This window comes from Hemibagrus wyckioides, linkage group LG23, assembly GCF_019097595.1.
Source record: "Hemibagrus wyckioides isolate EC202008001 linkage group LG23, SWU_Hwy_1.0, whole genome shotgun sequence".
NCBI classification, from domain to species: Eukaryota; Metazoa; Chordata; class Actinopteri; order Siluriformes; family Bagridae; genus Hemibagrus; species Hemibagrus wyckioides.
In genome coordinates, this window is record NC_080732.1 from 18,399,711 (window position 1) to 18,417,046 (window position 17,336).

Genomic DNA, 17,336 nt, shown 5'->3' on the forward strand with positions numbered 1-17,336 from the left:
CTTTCTTTTTTGTATCAGTGTCGAATGTGTAGAAAGGACAAATAAATAAAAAAAAAATTTCATATTTTAGCAGCTTTTAATAGACATCATTCATGATGAAATTAATCAGATATTTAATGACTTCCGTTAAAGTATGCACTTCATAATTCTAGCAGAAATCCAGGATATACTGTACCTATACAAATGAGGGCTCTTGATAACTGACTGGAGCATAAATAAATATATATATGTATTATTGTAGTGTAGAGGTCAGGGGTCGAGTGTTGTGGTGATGTCTGTGGCCGTGAGGGTCGCTTGTGCCATCTTTCTTGCGCGGTGTCTTCTCGTAGCTTCTCTCCAGGCTTCCCTCTGCAGCTTCTGCATGGGTTCAGGGAGATCCTGGATTCGTTTTCTCCTGCGGAGAGATCTGGAGGGTAGCAGGTTCTCAAAACACACATCACATAAAATGTGGCAGTATTTGTTTTTTAAATGTCTGTCGGACTGGACAACGGTGCATGATGTGATTATTCGGAATTTGTATACACTTTTGATAAAGGAGCACACTCTCTGATTTTAAGACCTTGAGCTGTTATTCTTGTTGGCGATTACTGAGTGAGGAAACCAGTCATGCATAGATTTTTATGGGGGGTTTAAGTTGGTTCCTCCAGGTTCTCAAGCTTCCCCCCCACATTGGTAGGTGAATTTACCAAAATAAATTAGGTGTGAATGTGTCTGTGTTGTTCTGAAATGGACTATGAGCCCATCCAGGGTGTATTCCTGCCTCACAGACAGTATTCCCGGGATAGCCTCCGGATTCACTGTGATCAGGAGGGAGTGAGTGCAGGAGTAAGTGAGAGAATGCTGTGAGGGTTTGTTCACATTGCAGGTGAGAAGATCATGTGATCCGCAGAGAACTTTCCTCTGTACTGCCTGTTAATCTCCCCGTCATAACATCACCACAAGGTGGCACATTCAGTACTTCTTTTCAGTCGGGTTAAAGCTGGACTGATCGCATGCCAGGATTTACACCTTGGAAATTTCCATATTTTTAAAAACAGGGTCTTTAGAATCAAGTGGAAATGTTCCGCCTTTGAGAGAATGTTTTCTCTTCATGAGTCGGTTGTCTGGATCGCGTGCATGGCAGCAGCTTGAACCTGCTTTCTAGCACGATTCCGTCTCTTAGCCTCTCTCCAAGCCTTCCTCTTCAGCTTCTTCATAGGCTCAGACAGATCGTTAATGGTCTTTCTCTTCTGCTGATACCTGGACGGTAGCAAGATTTCAAACACTTGTATCAAAGAAATACTTCTGTCCACAATCTTCTGTATTACTTGGTAGATGTTAATATCATTCAAATGTAAAGGATAGAAATGGATGAAAAGTTAATAAGATTATTTCATGTTGGAACAGGTAGTACGGGCAAGATCAGATGATTTCAGTGAAGGAAATAAACTGGAGTAGTGCATCAGAATATTTACAACATTGGTGTTTAGTTTCCTCGCTCAGTAATGGATTGAATTACCAACTAAATAACGCTCATATAAATGGCACCGACTCCCTTTCTGGGATATCAATGGAAAGTCTGACTCCTGATAATATCCCAGCCATCCATGGGCAGGAAACCCACAGAGCAAATCAGGCCTTCCTATCTCCATTAATTATTCATCTGTCTTTAATGATCTGTTGTTTCTGCCCATTGTCCATGTCTAAAGTCTTTAGTCGTGGTTTTTATCAATCAATGTCCAGTCGCTCATGTGTATCGTAAAGACGTAAATACCTTAAGCGTTCCTTCTCCTTCCAAGCGTGATACTTTTCTGGGTCAGCGCGGATCCTTTCTCTGTATCTTCTCACACATTCCCTGCTTTTCAGTTTTCCTGTAAGAGCATCGCCAGGAATCCACCTGGAAATGCAAAGAGATTCAGTTCAGCTTGAGATCAGCTGCTTGAAGATAGAGCGATCACCCTCGAACAAAAACATTTTCAGGTAATGACACGTAATAAAATTTGAACTGATAAAACACACTCCAGGACACAACACATTACACGACAGCCTGAAGTAATGTTCGGACAGGATCGTTTTTTTTTGCTGGGAGGCAACAGTGCTCCCTCGTCTCTGTATGTGATAAAAAAATATTATCACAATACTGATGAACGTGTATTATTTCTGAGCAAAAAATAAAGCAAATCCGAACTGAAATCAGCAGAATTATGTTAGAGATGATAGAAAAGAATGCAATTATACCAAAACTAAGTACAAAATCTCTTCTAGACAGAGAATATAATCAAATCTATATCAACCTTCAGTCACTTCAGACAGGATGCCCTGTATGTGGAGATATTTCAACTGGTCTTATTTTATAAAAATGGCATTCAGACTCGGACAGGAATACAAACCCAGAAATAATCCAGTGATAATCACATGACCCCACCATCTCTGTGTAAAACTAATCCCGTCCGAATAAGGCTCTATACAACACACTCGTGCATACTTCTCTCTGCTCTGGTTAAGGCTGGATCTTGCTGAACTGAATGTTTGCAGCGGTTGCATGCTCCACATCTCTGCTCCTGGAGTCTGCGGGCAAATCTGGACATTGTCCATGGCAGGATAATCACACTCTGGTGCAAATGTTTCATCTGCCACTTCGCTCTTTAAACACAACGTGGTCTCAAAAGAAGGCTCTTCCTTTATCACCAGGCTGGCATCGCTCTGGAAGTCTGCTGGTTCCTCTCGTCGTTCTTCAGGAACATCTGAGCTCAGGTCGTGGCTTAAGGTGACCTCAGCTGAGATTTTATAGTTAGTAGAGATCTGTCGTAAGGTCTGAAGCTCCTGCTCGGCTGCTTTTAACTGGATCTTCAGCGCTGTGTTCTCTCTTTCCGCCTCGGCTAACTTGGCCTCGTAGCAGTGCGACCTCTTCTCATTCACCTCGCAGAAAACCTTCAGGATGGACATGACCGCCGTCCTGACCGCCGTCTCGACTGCAGAGGCTTCGTCTGCGTTTAGGAAACACGTGTCTCTGTTTAGGGAAAAATTCATCGTAGCATCAGTTAGCTTGCTGCTCCTTTAATCTCTACAGCCGAGTTTCACATCAAATCCCAACAGCTATTAAGTAGACAACTAAATCGCCCGCTAAATATATCCTTTAAAAATGTTTACGTTTGGTGATAAATAAACTAGAATACTGCAAATAGAAAGGAACATATTCTAGACATCCCCCTTCATGTGTTTAAATGGTTCTGTTTACTTCCGCCGGTCAGAAGTCACATTGGTCAGCGCTTCCTTTCTACTTTGACTCTCTCTAGTGAAGTAACTCGTACTCAAACAAACGTATTTGAAAGAAACTTTTAATTTATAAAATTAAATACACTCTATATCACACTATTAAATGGGGAATGAACAATAAAGTAGCAAACATACTAACGCCTCAACTGTTGTTAGTGTTACTACGAGCAATGATTCAGTTTCCAGTGATTCGGTTCACTGATGATTCGACTCCATGAGTCGGTTCTTTTGGGTGAACGTTGAAATTATATTAACATTAATAAGCCATTTTTTGTTGTTGTTGTTTAAAATGTATTATATATGTATTTATTTCTAGGTATAAGCAATGATGTTAGTCTTGTGCTATGATCTGTACCTTTACTTGTACAAAATATTTCAACTGACACCTTTTCCTCCAAAATCTGAGGTGTGTGTTATCATTAATGACTCAGTTGTTTGTATTATAATGCAGCATACAGTAAAGGGAGGATCCGAAGCATCCTGCTTTTTTCTTTAACATGTACTGGGTTGGTGATAAAATAAAATAAAATAAAACTGAATCATCATTATATTAACGCAGAGATGCTTACTATACCTCATTTGTACTACCTTCCCGATTGAACTATTTTTAAACATTAGATTGTTACAGGTTTAAAGAAACAATATCAATCAAAGTTAGGTAAGTAATAATAATAATAATAATAATAATAATAATAAAATAAAATTAAATAAATAAATAAATAAATAAATATTCAATCAATCAATCAATCAATCAATCAATCGGGGAAATCAGTAAAAAAATAAAATTAAAAAGCAGTCGGGAGAGTAAAGAGTCGACTCTTCTTGTTCAGCTGAGTCGTATGATTTGACTCACTGAAAAGAGCCCGATTTCCCATCACTAGACACCTTCTACCTTTTCCTGTTAAGCATTTCTATGTCTAAATATAGCCTCTGTGCATTAACATGCCCAGACATCAGTATTACTCAAATCCGGAACTTCACTATTTCTGACAAAATGTGTATGTTCACTGATTACTTATTTAAAATAAATAAATCAATTAAATAAATAAATAAAACCAAGATAATTACTAAGCGGATTCACAGAAATTTATTTCTGCAATTTAATACCTAAACCACATCTTTGTCTTCATGTGCATTGGACCAACAAAACCATAGACATCATTTTAAAACATCACAAAATCAATCTGGTTTATGACCACATAGGTATCAATTTTCATTCAGCTCAAGCATTCATAAATACACATATACAAAGTGGGCACATTTTGCCCAGAGAGCACAGAGTCTAAGATAAAATAAAATAAAAAAATAAGTGTCCTGGTCATAAACTGGGGGTTTGTGACATGGACGAAGCAGAAAGAGCAGCTTGAGCCAGCTTTTTTGCTCGATGTCTCCTTGTAGCTTCTCTCCAGGCCTTCCTCTGCAGGTTCTTCATGGGCTCGGGCAGTTCATTAATGGTCTTTCTGTTCTGCAGATACCTGAATGATTTACAAATACACACGTCAAAGAAGTAGATACTTCTCATAATCAGTTCCTTTCTTTTCTTCTCTTTCTTACTTCTTAGCTCCACCCTCTGAGGATGCAAATAAAGGAAATAAAGAGATGATTTGAAGGTGAAGGTTTGAACCACATGTCTTCTGTCACTGAAGTGAAACTGTAGTAGTATATAGTATACGAGGAATAAAACACCTCTGGATGTGACGTTATTGGAAAATAATCAAGTTTGAGGTGGTAACAGTAACTCCACTTCATCACACCACACACAGTTGATTATTTTCCTGTAACAGCATGGCCTAAGTGTTTTATTCCTGAACACACACCCAATTTATTACTGTTGGAATGGTAAAAATGAATGATTTACAAAAACAGGAGAATAACTTCTCCTAACTTAAACATTCTTTGTATTACAGTTACTATGACAACTGCCAATCCCTCATACCTCAAGTGGTTCTTCTCCTTCCAGGCGAGGTATTTCACAGGATCAGCTCGGATCCTTTCTCTGTATCTTCTCACATTCTCATACCGTGTCAGTCTCTCTGTAGGCAAGCACAAGAAGACGTGTGATAAATACTGTACAATTTTCTGGCAAAAAGTATCCAAATATAGTGACCCAACATCCTTATTGTGTAGCCAAATGTCTTCAGACGAGTCGACAAACATAGAGTAATCAAGCTACAAATTGGAGAAAAAAGATGGATGCCTAAATATTGAACTGCATGGTCAGTGCTAGAGATCTGAGTGACAGTGTTGGTTGAGCTAAAGTAACTACTTCTATAAACTCTTAAGGGGGTGTCAGAGCAAGTTACAAGCCTAGTTTCAGAGCAAGTTACAAGATTTAGTTAAATGGATCATAATCACTTCATCTCGACCTAAATATAGTGATGCAGCAGGGCTTTAGTCTGTCCATCAGTACAATCTGCTATAAAGCTTCCCCTTTCATACTAATACCCCCAGCAACACAATCACGTTCATCTTAAAGACTGCTAACTAGAATGAAAATGAGAAACAAGCTTTCCAACTAGCTTTCAATATTTATAACAGTGCTATCAATATTAATAAACAGCAATGTCCCCGTGTGACGTCAGAGAGAGAGACACACAACCTAAAACTAACTTCTCACATGTATAACGGAAAATACACCACCAGCCAGCAGAAACATATGACAAACATTTTAATAAACATCTTTAATGTGCTTCAGGGTTGAGCTTTCCTTTAACAACCATAGCAAATATCTCTCCTGACGAGATGGAAAACGAGTTGAGCGCGTGCATACTTTTCTCCGATCCGGTTAAAACTGGATCTGAATGGAGTGAGTGGGCGTGGGTGTTGTGGGTCACATATGTCTGGATCTGGGCAGTCTGTTGGCAAATTTGCGCGTTTTCAAAATCCACCGCTGAATATTCCTCTGTCATTTCACTCTTTATAAACAAACTGCTCTGGTAAAAAGGCTCTTCTTCTTCCTTTAGCACCGGGACAGAGTCGCTCTCTGAGACGTTCTGGAAAGACGCCGGTTCTGGTCCGGTTTCTTCAACGTCTGCGGTGAAGGTGACCTCAGCTGAGATTTTATAGTTAGTAGAGATCTGTCGTAAGGTCTGAAGCTCCTGCTCGGCTGCTTTTAACTGGATCTTCAGCGCTGTGTTCTCTCTTTCCGCCTCGGCTAACTTGGCCTCGTAGCAGTGCGACCTCTTCTCATTCACCTCGCAGAAAACCTTCAGGATGGACATGACCGCCGTCCTGACCGCCGTCTCGACTGCAGAGGCTTCGTCTGCGTTTAGGAAAGCCGTGTCTCTGTTTAGGGAAAAATTCATCGTAGTGAATATCACTGTCCACTGTGTCCCAGCTCAGCTTCAGCACCAGACACCGCTCACAACCGGCAACTGAAATAAATATATATATTTATAAACGTATAATCCCTACAGATTTGCTTACACAATATTAATATTATTATTAATAATAATAAGGGGGAAAAAACAGCCAATCGTATTCTAATCAGTATCCTACTTCATACAGATGAAAGGGTTTGTTTACTTCCGCCGGTTAGACGTCACTGACTGGGCTACACTGCGGTCACCGCGTCCTCTAGTGAACATTCCAAGTTCAACGCTCAAGCGAACCTAAATTTAGTTCGTTTTTATACAAATGGTTCACAAAATTGACCAACTGACCAGTATATGAAGCATGTGGTTAAAAATTATAATAAAATAAAACCAACAACTCACCATTAAATGTCTGTTATATTTTCCCTGACAAGGGTTAATCCAATCGCCCCGCCCTAATCAAGTCTGTTACCATAGAAACCTTTGAATCACACAAGTGTGTTTGACAAGGTCTAAGACATTTAGGTTAAATTTATGAATAAATTCACCACATTGTGTTGTGGTTTTTTATTTTATTTATTTTTTTGCTTGCACCACTAGTATTTGTCCTTTAGAGGGCGCTATCTGACCGGTAAACAACAGCAGATGAGTCCATGAGCTCGTGCTGTTCTTTCGGTCACGTGAATGGCATGAAATGACTAATTACAGACATTTGGTTTTAATTTTTTTTTTGGGTTTAGACTTTTAACGTTTCTTTTCTATGGCATGAGTGACGGAAAGTAAAGGAATCAAGGAATTAGAAGTTATACTAAGTCTGAACAAATGTGCTGCCTAAAAAAAGAAAAACTGTTGCACATGAGAGAAAACGTATGTATTATGTATTATATGATAGATCTATAATGATTATAACCAATAATATACATTTGGTTGTGGGATTAGTGCCCCCCCCCCACACAAGTGACACGCATGGATGTGATCCCTTTATCAGCCGCATTCTGAGAGCTTCGTCCCCCTTGAGGCTACTTTGCCAAGTTGTTCAGTGAAGTGACCTGAATTGTAAAGCAAAGTGGGGAAGGTGTTGTGGAGTGGGAACAACGGTGTGTGTGTGTGTGTTGGGGGGGAGACTTGGCCGTTGAGTGTAGATAGAGAGGGAAGGAGGAGGGCAGACATGGCATGTTGCAGCTGTGTGTGTTCATGTGTGTGTGGGTGACTGGAGTGCTGGTGGAGGTATGAACAGTTCAAAAGTGTTGGAGCAGAAAATCTCCCCTCTCTCTCTTCTGCTGCTTTTGTCTTTCCTCTCTCTCATTCGCCGGGCCAGACGTAAAGCAGTAGCAATTTGTGCGATTTCACAGCTCACCGGCTCCTAAAAAACCTCTGACAGCCTTCCGCCGAGAGATAGTGAGAGAGAAACGGACGCAGAGAGGATTGGATAATGAAGGGATGTTACAAAGCGGCTAGGGCACCAAATGCTGGAGAATCTGAAGAGCACTCAGAGACGCGTGAAAGAATAAAAACATCAATAACTCCTGTATCTGTCGGATTGTGTTACATCGTGTGAGAGAGAAGGAGCGTTTGAAAGAAATATATTTGAGAGTAATCTTGTATAAAGTGGACTTTCCTGAACGAAGCATTCAGTGAAATCTTGCGGTCTGTTCTCAGACACGTCGACTCTCATATACGTTCATATGTTCTTTGTTTTCTGTATGGAACTTAATACGGTCCTGGGAACTAAAAAAAACCCAGCCCAGTTCTAAATCTAACCCTGAATAGCACCTAATCCCTGCATCTCCTCATGTGGTTTCACCGCTCAGTAGGGAGCCATTTGGGTGGCCTGGCCTCTGTTGTGCAATATGTTGATTTAAAGACGCCTTAGGAATGTTCTGGAGCGTTTTACCACTAGAATTTTACCTTTACGGCTCAGATTTCTGAAGCGATTATATTACGGGTGCTTGCAACACAGCGCTGTTGTATAATCAATTCTGATTGGTCAGAAGGTGTTGGTTATTTTCCTATAACAGTACAACACCTCGGATACCAGTTCAGCTGCAAAGGTTAAATGAATTAAGTCATTCTAATACGTCTCCAGTGTCAGCGTTTTGTAACAGTCGCACATGTTTTCCGTCATCTTCCGAACAGAAGACTTTCGTGGTTTCTCGGTAGCCTGATAAAACTGTCACTGATTATTTTCCTATAACAGAACAACCTGTTGTGTTTTTCTTCCTTATATACGTCATTAAGAGCCACTCCAAGTCTTCTTTCTTTGATCAGAGGCGCTCAAGTTCAGAAGTGTCACCTGAAGGTTTTGTCTTGAGCAGCGCAGGAACATCTGGCCTGGCTTTGAAGGTCAGCCACGGGACAAAGATCTCCTTTAATCCGTCCAGCTGTAAGCGAAGGCGGATTTCCTCCACAGCTTAGTGCACTTCCGAAGAAAAAAAAAAACACACAGCATCTGATCATGGTGCGTCATTTATTTCATTTTTACGGCTCGATCTTGATGTTTTGCCTCGTTAAGATCTGTTATTTTCACACGTATGAACCCGTGTGGAATATTGCCCCAAATGAAGCAGTATATGAAGGTATAAAGGTCAGGAAGGAACACAGTCATGATTAAGCATTGGCCTTGAAAAGCATTCTGTTCTGTCACATGACTGCTGAATTACCATACAAGGTTGAGGGTCAAGTGAAGGTGGCTTCCCCAACCGGCCAACTGGAAAGCTGAGGGTTCAGAGGTCATGGAAAAGCTGCCCCATTGGTTGACTTTTTATACAAATCAAATTAACCGTGCACTGTCCTGCCTTTCAAGTGAACTTGCCTGTTAGCCGAGGAAGCAAAAAACAGGACATCTAGCATTCTTTATGTACTCTGTATGTAAGATTTTAATGTTAGAAAGATATCCTATCAAGCTGCTTGATGGAGTTTGTAAGCACATACTTAAAATGACGCTGATATCCTGGCAGAACTACCTTAAAATGAATCAATTCACCCCTTTATTCTAACCCCTAACACTATAGATAATATACTGTGGGTCATATCAGCATTCTGAAGGCTTATAGGGAAACGTAATATAAGATGCACATTGCATGGCACCTCTACCTCTAGTGCCGACTCATTATGTTCATATAATTTGATTTCTTATTCCCTGACACTGACCTTCCCCTAGCAGCAGTCATTTGCAACACTGTGATTTATTGTAGAATAAATCTGTCGGCTCCACTGAAATGTATTTAAGGCCAGGGTCACTCTCTGGGTCAGACACGGCAGCCAATAAACTCCGAGAAAAAAAACGTTGGGGTCAGGCGCTAAAAAGTGGTTATTATTCATTACAGACACAGGTCAGGGTTAGTTTGGGATGAAACTGGCTCTCACCCATGTCCATTCTTCGCTTAAAAAAAAACTTTTGTCCTCGACAAAGCCTGTGAGAAATTTGCCTTGAGAGTCTCTAAGGTCCATTCAGAGGAGTTCATACTGTAATATTAATAATTACAGAGGGAGAAAAATAACAACACAGTACGTAGTTTGTAGATAAAATGAACAACCAATAATCTGTCATATATGACATATGACTAAATTTTATTAGCAGACATTTTTACGTACACATTTATGGCTAATTTACAGGGCGGAGCATCGGGCCTAATAATAAACAATCAAGATTAAACATGATGCTGTTAGTGAACAAATGTGTAATTGTTGATATGCTGAACGTTTATATAAGAAGTAAGAAGTAGTTTATCGGTAACAGGACAAGCTGCATTTCTGTATATTATTATTATTAATAAGAGGGAAAAAAACAGAGGCTGGTGACATAAAGGCTGTTTAAAGCTGCTATAACGTAAGTGAGAACTTGTTTTCCATTAAATGTAATTATACATTAATACAAAGTACAGTACATCTTCAGTATATGGCTCCACCTGATGATACATTAGAGTTAGGCATGTTTAAGAAAGAAACTGAAAAACCTCGATCCCAGAATCGGTTCAGTTCAGCACTGAGTTGCTTCACTGTTTACAAAATCTGTAGCTATGGTAATGGAACGGAGGAATGGCTGAAGCGAATGTTCATGTGGTACGCAGATTGTGTCGTCATGGGAGAATAGTGTGGAAAAAAAAAGCTGGAAGATGAACCAGATGTCACCATTAATGAGGTTTAATCGCTAATCGGACATCCTGATGAAGCCCTGTTGATAATTTACCAGAATAAGCATCTGCAAGAGCTTGACAAACAAGGATTAAAAAGCGACTTTCAGATTTATTTCCTACCGAATTCTGCCAAGACTTTGCTGTGAAGCAGAAAGAATAGGAAGTCAAATGGGCTTTTAAACACTGGACAGATGATGAATGTGCAGCAGCCTGGAGGTCAGAGTTTGAGTTTGCTTGAGTGCTGCTTGGGCAATTCTTCTGAACGATCACATTCAGTAGTTTGTGTAGTATTTATAATTTTATGTAGTGGCTGATTGTACTGTCTCGGTAGGAGGAATGTTCCTATAAAGTGCTTGATATTAGATCATTTAAAGTGATTTATTATCGGTTCTGTGTGTTTATCCCCAGGCTATAAAAACAACCCACCCTGAAAAACATTAAATGTGTTTCTATTAGCAATTTAGCGATTCTTATGTGAAGTTAGCAGCTGTGTTTGTCTCCGATGCCAGAGCGCTATTGTTGCTACTACAGTTACTTTAGCATTTAATAGAAATTATTATTATTATATATATTATTATTATATAATATTCGGTGAAATGGTTATGTCTTACTGTTAGCTGCTAACAACGAAAGAGCAAGAGCTTCGGTTCTCACTCACCATTTTCCAGCAATGTCTAAAATCATATTCAAACAATTAGTAAAGATGTTGGTCTCAGGGATCAGTCATCTCTGCAATGCAGTCGGTTAATTTAGATATCTAAGAGATGAAATGATGATTAGTGTGAAAGTTGAAGCTTTAGATGCTGATCAGTTTGAGCAGATTGTACAGATGAGGAGGTGAAAGAGCTAGACAAAAGAAAGGACTAAAGCGCCACCGCATCGGTGTCTTAACATAAAGATGACACCAGTGATAATCACTAACCAAACTGGAAATTGAGCAACGTGTTAACAAAAAACGTTTATTATACAATTTTAAAAGATTGCATGCTAGGGTTAGCTTGTTCAGGTTGAATTTTTACGGTAAGTAAAAACAACAGATAAAGGTATAGAGGAAAAGAAATACAAGAGGAAGGAAGATGCTCATGATATGATTATGATCGCTCACTGTCACTATATCCCGGGTCATTTCCTTGCCCTTGGCCATGAAGTCGTCTGCAGGTCATGTGGCTGAACTCGAGCCGGCCTTACCCATTCATCTCACCTAATGTGGCGTAGTCACTGTAGTGTAAAGCTGTCAGGGCCACGTTCCACGTTCCGCTCGCTGTCCCTTTCCCCTGCACACGTTTCAATTAAGCAAAACTCTCAGGAAGCCCTGTCTCAATTCTCCCAATCTGCAAGACGAATATTAGCCACTCACCTTGTTGTCTTTATTGAACGGATTCAGGGTTAAAAGTGTCACAGACGTTGGCTGGGGTGCGGGTTGCCCAGCAACAGCCCCTTGACCCCATGCCGTGTCCTTGATTTTTGTCCCTGAAGCCTGAGCCTTCTTCCCCATCTGTGATTAAACACTGCCCCTTCTGGTGTCACCCCGACCTTAACCCTGCACCTCTCTGCTCCCGGATCACTTAACCTTGAACCCAATTACAAGATAAGGTTGCTTAAAGGTGACCCTCGCTTTGCTTCATTCAGCTAATAGGACGGCGGAGAAAAGGGCCGGCGCAGCTGATATGCTTCTAGCTAATTCACGGGGGGTTGACAAAGGTCGCATCCCGAGCATAAAGAACAGCTTCGATCCATCATGTGAAACGAAACTCAGCAATACACACACCGGCGTCCGGGGCAAAGCGCCAAGTCCGCAACCTCTTATTCAAATAAGATGGGTCAGGTGCACTGCAATCAGCCGTGGGTTAATCTTTCAGTGTTAACATTCGCAGTATTATGTATGGCTTGCAAGCTGGCGTGGCTTTTCATGAATGAAAATGCAGCGGCAGCGACATGGCCGCTGTTATCGAACCGATTCGGCTCCGTTTCGATCAACGATTTTTGCCTGGAGAGCAATTCGGTCTGCGCTCGAGGCCTTAAGTGCTTTAAGAACATGAATCATAAACGGATCAAAGGAATCAGAGAATATGAATCACTGATTGAAAAAATGTACAAAAAAATATGGAAATTAATTTTGTTTTCAACAAAGTGGCTTCTGTTTGTCTTGTACTGTATTTCACAGGGTGCTTAATTTACAATGTCTGTACTGTAGTAGAATAATCTGAAATGAATCATTATGACGACAGAAGTAGTCACATTAAAGAGCAGTAAATGGCTACAGGCTATATTGTGAGCAATATTTTTCAGTTTTCACTGCAGGTCATGGAACATTTTTCTGATTTATTTAACATTTTGCATCAATATTTTGGGTAAATGCTGTAAGTCTGTGAGATTAAGCACTGAAATGAGGCTGATTGAGAAGATGATTCATTGCCATCAGCACGTATTCGGCTTCTGTTTCTAATTATATAGCAGCCGATTCGCAAAATAATAATGAAAATAAAGACTGTGCATCAACTGCTAGATAAAAAGAAAACCTACTGGATGAAGCAAGATGATCAAAAGCTTAAAAAACCTTTGCAGATATGAAAGCGGTAATAACATAGGTTGTGCTGTTATAGGAAATGAATCTCTAGCGTCAGTTATGTGTGTGTGTGTGTGTGTGTGTGTCTGTGTGTGTGTGTGTGTGTGTGTATTTACTGCTACCACCAGTTTTATTAAGAGTGTTTTATTCCTCTTATCCCCCAGCAATTTTTCAATTCTTAAAGATACATGTTATGTTTTTTATCCATTTATACACTATATTGCCAAAAGTTTTGGGACACCCCTCAGGTGTTGTTTTTCAGGGGTTGGACTCAGTTCCTTAGTTCCAGTGAAAGGAACTCTTAATGCTTCGGCTTCATACCAAGACATTTTGGACAATTTCATGCTCTTTGTGGGAACAGTTTGGGGATGACCCCTTCCTGTTCCAACATGACTGCACACCAGGGCACAAAGCAAGGTCCATAAAGACGTGGATGAGTGAGTTTGGTGTGGAGGAACTTGACTCGCCTGCACAGAGTCCTGACCTCAACCCCATAGAACACCTTTGGTATGAATTAGAGTGGAGACTGCGGAGCCAGGCCTTCTCGTCCAACATCAGTCCCTGACCTCACAAATGTCCTTTTAGAGGAATGGTCAAAAATTCCCATAAACACACTCCTAAACCTTGTGGAAAGCCTTCCCAGAAGAGTTGAAGCTGTTATAGCTGCAAAGGGCGGGACAACTCCATATTACATTCATGTGCATGTAAAGGCAGACGTCCAAAAACTTTTGGCAATATAGTGTAGTTACATTTAACATGGTGGAACCTCAACAAAGCAAGTTCAACAGTCGTTCCCTCACCTCACCTCACCCTCTCTTGTTTTTCTCTCGTTGTTGATGTTTCAAAGACAGAAAAAATATTCTGAAGATGTGAATATACAGCTTTACTTCTCACTGTTACAATGTGCTGACTCCTGACTGCAGACTCCTTACAACAGCAGCTGAAGTCTCCTTGTGATTCTGACCAATCAGATTGGAGATTTTTTTTTATAATACTCATTATACTGTGTTATTTGAGGTTTCTCAAATCTCATGACAGTCTGATGTGCATTTTTTAAACTACAATGCCTTTGTTTGTGTGTGTGTGTGTGTGAGTGAGAGAGAGAGAGAGAGAGAGAGAGAGAGAGAGGTCAATTTGATACAAAATTGTTGATATGAAGAAGAATGTGTTTGTTTGGATTACACTGAACTGAATCACTCTCTCTATTGTGTCCTCACACCGTTAACTATAAAAAGAAAAACAGGAATTGAATTAAACTTTGTTTGTTTTATTTTGTTGTGTGTGTGTGTGTGTGTGTGTACATGACCGCTGAGTGATGTAACCACTTTAACACGCGGCTCAAACCGTGTAGCTGAATTGCAACGTGTTTTTAGACCTGCTGTCAAAAATAAGTAGCGTCTTTTTTTCTTTAACATGTGAGAAAAAAGGAAGAGAAAGAAAGAAAAAGAGAGAGAGAGAAGCAGAACAAGAGCGTTAGCAGCAGTATGGAGTGCTGACCGGAGCTTGAACCTCACTCTGAACTGGATATGAACTCTCAACTTGAGCATCGTCGGTCACAGATCTCCCCGGGAGCTTGAAACAAGGGCAGCCAGTCGTGAGAGCAACACAAAGGCACGTAATACACACATACAAAAAACACTACACACACACTTACACACACTTACTCGCTCATTCTCACACGTCTGCGAAAACAAAGACTCATCTACAGCTTTGAAGGTCGAGCGTGGTGGTTCCTTCGCTGGCATACGCTCAATAATAGCCTGAGGTGTGTCAAACACACACTCACACACACACACACCTAAAAGCCCCTGGAATATAAATACCAAAGTACAGCGCAAATACGCATACACCAAAGCATATAAATGTTCTCTCTCTCGCTCTAACTCATACACACACACAAAACCAACATGCAACAGTGCTTAACACCTCCCACCCAGACACACCCTTTGGGACGAGTGTAAAGTGCTGCAAAGGGGTCATGAAGGGGTCATTATCGAAAATACCTAACCCATCTCTGCTCGGCATCCGGCTGCAAAATGCCATCAGGGAGGACACACACACACACACACCACTTGCTGATGTGTTTGGGAAGCAAAGCCTGATTAAATCCCCTAAACAAGGCTCTGGCGATGTCCTAGGCGCAAAATATTGAGAAATATTTTACATGAAACACAATAGATTAAGTTCCATAAGTTAGATAAAGAGTATGTTTGTGTGATACAGTTATTGTGTAGATTCATTCTAGAGTCTTTAACGTAGAACTGCTGCTCTAGTAATGACACAAAGGTTAGAAGAAGAATCAAAAGGCCTTTTCTCCCCAAATAAAAACTGGACTGGTTCATGAATTAATGCATGGCGCCGTTCGCTCTGAGGCCAGCTCAGGTATATTCTAGACTGAAGGTTTTTTGTTGGAGTTTTCAATATTTCTTTAGACTCTGTTAGTCAAGTCCAAAAAAAACGCAACCGTTTTATTTGCTTGTTAAATCTGATATTTTATTAAAATGCCACTGGGGAAATGAGCCGAGTGTCAGTCTGAATGTTTTAATGTACTGAACTAGAACAAATCGACCTCTTTTTTGGGAAATGTCACTATTTATATACACCAGGTCAGTTAATCAGTACTGCACTGATGGACACCTTAAAGGGAAGTAAACATTAACATCAACCATGTGTAATGATCCAGCACAAATCTGTCTGATTTAAAGATGGGAAATCTGCCTCCTTTTTCAGTGAGTCAGTGAGTCATTTGAAGAATCAGCTCACTGCAAATTTCTTCAACACAGTTAATTATAATAGATAAACTTAAAACATAATAGATAATGTATTTAAATCATCATAACCGATCACACTCCATACAGTACATCTTTCTCACCACCTTTTGGCTCCACCTTTCTCATGATTCATACGAACAAAGAGCTCAGATGTTGAAAGAAAATTTACACAAAAGCTTATTTTTTGAATGGACGACTCTGCAAGACTAATGGAATTGCCTACAGTGACAAAAAAACAGGGGGAAAGGAAAAAATATTGGCTCATTTGTCTGAATCTGAATCAAAATTCACCTAAAAGAGTCGACTCAAAGAGTCGACTCATTTGTGAACACAACATGTTGTCATGCTGGTCAGCTTTCGGTTTCTAAGATGAATGTACTTGCTGCTTATAAAAATTAATAAATAAACAGATTCAGAATGAATCTTTCTTGCCGGTGAATCTTTCTTTTATATTTGGTTCCCACCAAAGTGATGTATATAAAAAGCTTTTTTATCCAAACCTTCTCCCACATCTCTGACCTCCTCGGATAGAATGAGCAGCGTGGAAGCTCTGTCCTCAGCACAGAGGAACAGTATTAGGCAGGTCCTCCTACCCCCAGATCCTGTGTGTATGAGTCAAAGGTTCACTCTGGAGGCCTTGTGAGGGCGCAGGCATGTTCCTACACTTCCTATAGAGGAATGTCTGCTTTTTTTTCAGGCTACTTGAGCTCAGATCTGTGCCACCGACGTCGTGATCAAAGGCTTGGTCTGTCTTTTTTGGGTGTAAAAGGGGACTTCCCTCATTGTAAACCTGACCTCTGGATTGTGGCTAACCCCGCCCTTTAGGTAAAGCACTTGACACACAGAATGCTCTGAAATTTCCGAAAGTCCATCACAAAGTGTGGTGTTGAAGGTTGTTAGCTGTCTGTAAAGCACTTTTAACAATGGACACAGATTTACAGAAATGTAGAAATTCAGCATAGAAATGATAAGTTTTAAATTGAAATGTACTTGTACAGCGAACTAATTCTGTAGTACATAGTACATTCTGTCTCTTCTCTCTCTCTCTCTCTCTCTCTCTCTCTCTCATTCTCTCTGTCATCTTTTAATTTCATAATGTTTGCACATATTTGTTTGTTTATTTATTTTCCACATAAATGAGAACACACCCAATGTGATATTCACACCTTTTACACACCTAATGTGAATATTTCCCTCTGTGTATGTCAAAATATCTTGTGTATCATGCTATCATGTGGCCTTTAAATGAAAAAATAGATAGAGATTTAGTTACTATATGTAATGTAATGTAATG

At 40.1% G+C, this 17,336-nt stretch overlaps 2 protein-coding genes across 6 annotated transcripts; both read right to left on the bottom strand.

Annotated features, from left to right (window-relative positions):
• Nucleotides 1–13: 13 nt before the first annotated feature.
• On the bottom strand, nt 14–3,220 carry LOC131344053 (uncharacterized). 3 transcript variants are annotated; one of them, XM_058375992.1, is made up of 3 exons: nt 2,465–3,218; nt 1,754–1,876; nt 14–406 (listed from the first exon to the last, which is right to left on the bottom strand). In XM_058375992.1, exons 1-3 carry the CDS (start codon nt 3,007–3,009, stop codon nt 250–252), a joined length of 825 nt encoding a protein of 274 aa, XP_058231975.1. In that variant the 5' UTR covers nt 3,010–3,218; the 3' UTR covers nt 14–249. The 3 variants fall into 3 exon arrangements, with proteins under 3 accessions (XP_058231975.1, XP_058231977.1, XP_058231976.1); XM_058375994.1 differs by having other exon boundaries at nt 21–394; nt 2,465–3,217; XM_058375993.1 differs by having other exon boundaries at nt 264–1,239; nt 2,465–3,220.
• Nucleotides 3,221–3,300: 80 nt separating this feature from the next.
• Nucleotides 3,301–6,882, bottom strand: LOC131344054 (uncharacterized). 3 transcript variants are annotated; one of them, XM_058375997.1, is made up of 4 exons: nt 6,754–6,882; nt 6,026–6,629; nt 5,192–5,288; nt 3,301–4,730 (listed from the first exon to the last, which is right to left on the bottom strand). In XM_058375997.1, the coding sequence occupies exons 2-4, from the start codon at nt 6,558–6,560 to the stop codon at nt 4,574–4,576; spliced, it is 789 nt and encodes a 262-aa protein (XP_058231980.1). In that variant the 5' UTR covers nt 6,561–6,629; nt 6,754–6,882; the 3' UTR covers nt 3,301–4,573. The 3 variants fall into 3 exon arrangements, with proteins under 3 accessions (XP_058231980.1, XP_058231979.1, XP_058231981.1); XM_058375996.1 differs by lacking the exon at nt 6,754–6,882 and having other exon boundaries at nt 6,026–6,747; XM_058375998.1 differs by lacking the exon at nt 6,754–6,882 and having other exon boundaries at nt 4,588–4,825; nt 6,026–6,747.
• Between the last annotated feature and the right edge of the window lie 10,454 nt (nt 6,883–17,336).

Coding starts and splice junctions, on each gene's coding strand:
- LOC131344053 (XM_058375992.1), bottom strand. CDS start 3,009: ATGAATTTTTCCCTAAACAGAGACACGTGTTTCCTAAACGCAGACGAA. Junction 1,877..2,464: donor CTTAACCAGAGCAGAGAGAA/GTATGCACGAGT, acceptor TTGCATTTCCAG/GTGGATTCCTGGCGATGCTC. Junction 407..1,753: donor AAGGAGAAGGAACGCTTAAG/GTATTTACGTCT, acceptor GCTACCCTCCAG/ATCTCTCCGCAGGAGAAAAC.
- LOC131344054 (XM_058375997.1), bottom strand. CDS start 6,560: ATGAATTTTTCCCTAAACAGAGACACGGCTTTCCTAAACGCAGACGAA. Junction 5,289..6,025: donor TTTAACCGGATCGGAGAAAA/GTATGCACGCGC, acceptor GCTTGCCTACAG/AGAGACTGACACGGTATGAG. Junction 4,731..5,191: donor AAGGAGAAGAACCACTTGAG/GTATGAGGGATT, acceptor TAAATCATTCAG/GTATCTGCAGAACAGAAAGA.